General features: G+C 42.1%; 1 protein-coding gene across 1 annotated transcript in view; it reads right to left on the minus strand.

The window, feature by feature from the left end:
• The window catches only part of ATP1B3 (ATPase Na+/K+ transporting subunit beta 3), a 40,412-nt gene continuing 40,101 nt past the window's right edge, over positions 1–311 (minus strand). The window contains exon 7 of the mRNA XM_018560374.1: positions 1–201. Within this exon, the coding sequence (XP_018415876.1) occupies positions 31–201 (171 nt within the window). The 3' untranslated portion in view covers positions 1–30. The remainder of the gene's footprint in view (positions 202–311) is intronic.

Genomic DNA, 311 nt, shown 5'->3' on the forward strand with positions numbered 1-311 from the left:
TTCAATTGGACACTGTTTAGCTGCCTAGTTTTAATCCTTCATTTGGACTCTAAAATTGACTCTGCCAAGGAACTTGTCTCTGTCGTCTTCGTTCTTCAGGTTAGGAGAGCCATAAATCTTGCACTCTAGAATGATCTCTGATGTACCGGTGGCGTTGGAAGGTGTGATTTTCACTGCAACCAAAGGCTGCACATATTGCAACTGCAGAGAAGGAGAAAGCAAAAGGAAGGTTACAGTCATTCCTGCAACAGGCAAACTAATTACATATCTAAAAGGCAGAGCCAGCTGATAGGATGTGGTTTTCAAACATA

This window comes from Nanorana parkeri, unplaced genomic scaffold (assembly GCF_000935625.1).
Source record: "Nanorana parkeri isolate BGI_ZX_2015 unplaced genomic scaffold, ASM93562v1 scaffold452, whole genome shotgun sequence".
Taxonomy (NCBI): Eukaryota; Metazoa; Chordata; class Amphibia; order Anura; family Dicroglossidae; genus Nanorana; species Nanorana parkeri.